At 39.9% G+C, this 814-nt stretch overlaps 1 protein-coding gene across 1 annotated transcript; it reads left to right on the top strand.

Annotated features, from left to right (window-relative positions):
* The first annotated feature begins 471 nt into the window (after positions 1–471).
* LOC120037349 (thymosin beta-b) lies at positions 472–814 on the top strand. Its single transcript, XM_038983504.1, has 2 exons — positions 472–571; positions 783–814. The coding sequence occupies exons 1-2, from the start codon at positions 472–474 to the stop codon at positions 812–814; spliced, it is 132 nt and encodes a 43-aa protein (XP_038839432.1).

Genomic DNA, 814 nt, shown 5'->3' with positions numbered 1-814 from the left:
TGAGAAAAAGTGGCATGGTTTTTATAATAAATTACAGGTGACAGAACAGCTTTTTCTGTTAATTCAAAATCCTACAGTTGGGCGTTCACTTCATTCGGTGTTCGACAGTAGCCTATCCAATTATGCTAATTTGATGTCAAACTGGTGAATGAACACAGGTGCCACCACTTAATTAGAAGGCCCCTCCTGCTAGTAATCAGCGTTCGTTTCCATTCCCATAAATAGATTCCGGAAATGAACTTGTTTATTCATTCCTTATTTACAAACCAGTTTGTGTAGTGCAGTACCTGTGGAGGTTCAAGGTAGGCCTTTGCTTACGTTTCATTTGCTTATGTTTTAGAGACTGTCAGCAGGTGTATGACTTCAGTAGAATGTTAGGCCTAATAGTGTTACTCCACATCAAGTCTGTAAACTTTATGGTATTGGCTGTTTATCTAACACCAATCTGTTTCATTAGAACCCAAGTCAACAATGGCAGACAAACCAGATGTGAGTGAGATCGCTCAGTTTGACAAGACTAAACTGAAGAAGACTGAGACTGAGGAGAAGAACACTCTACCTACCAAAGAGGGTAAATACAATGCCTTAGTAGCCACTGGATTTATTATGAAATCTGATGGCAACAATGCCTGCAACTAGGACTACTAGACCCTGAAATAAGGCACTCTGATGGGTATACCATCTTGAATTTGGGTGATTTTGAGGTGGTTAACTTTGTCACGTTAGCATCGATGTCACAATTCTCTATTGATGTCTGTTTAAGCCATTCTTATCACCTACAGTCATTGACCAGGAGAAGCAGGTGGAATCCTAA

The sequence above is a fragment of the Salvelinus namaycush genome, unplaced genomic scaffold, assembly GCF_016432855.1.
Source record: "Salvelinus namaycush isolate Seneca unplaced genomic scaffold, SaNama_1.0 Scaffold171, whole genome shotgun sequence".
Taxonomy (NCBI): domain Eukaryota; kingdom Metazoa; phylum Chordata; class Actinopteri; order Salmoniformes; family Salmonidae; genus Salvelinus; species Salvelinus namaycush.
This window is presented reverse-complemented; position numbering and strand designations above follow the sequence as displayed.

Bases quoted from the DNA above. Each gene is read 5' to 3' on its own strand.
- LOC120037349 (XM_038983504.1), top strand. From the start codon at position 472: ATGGCAGACAAACCAGATGTGAGTGAGATCGCTCAGTTTGACAAGACT. The intron at 572-782 runs GTAAATACAATG...TATCACCTACAG, and splicing joins CACTCTACCTACCAAAGAGG to TCATTGACCAGGAGAAGCAG.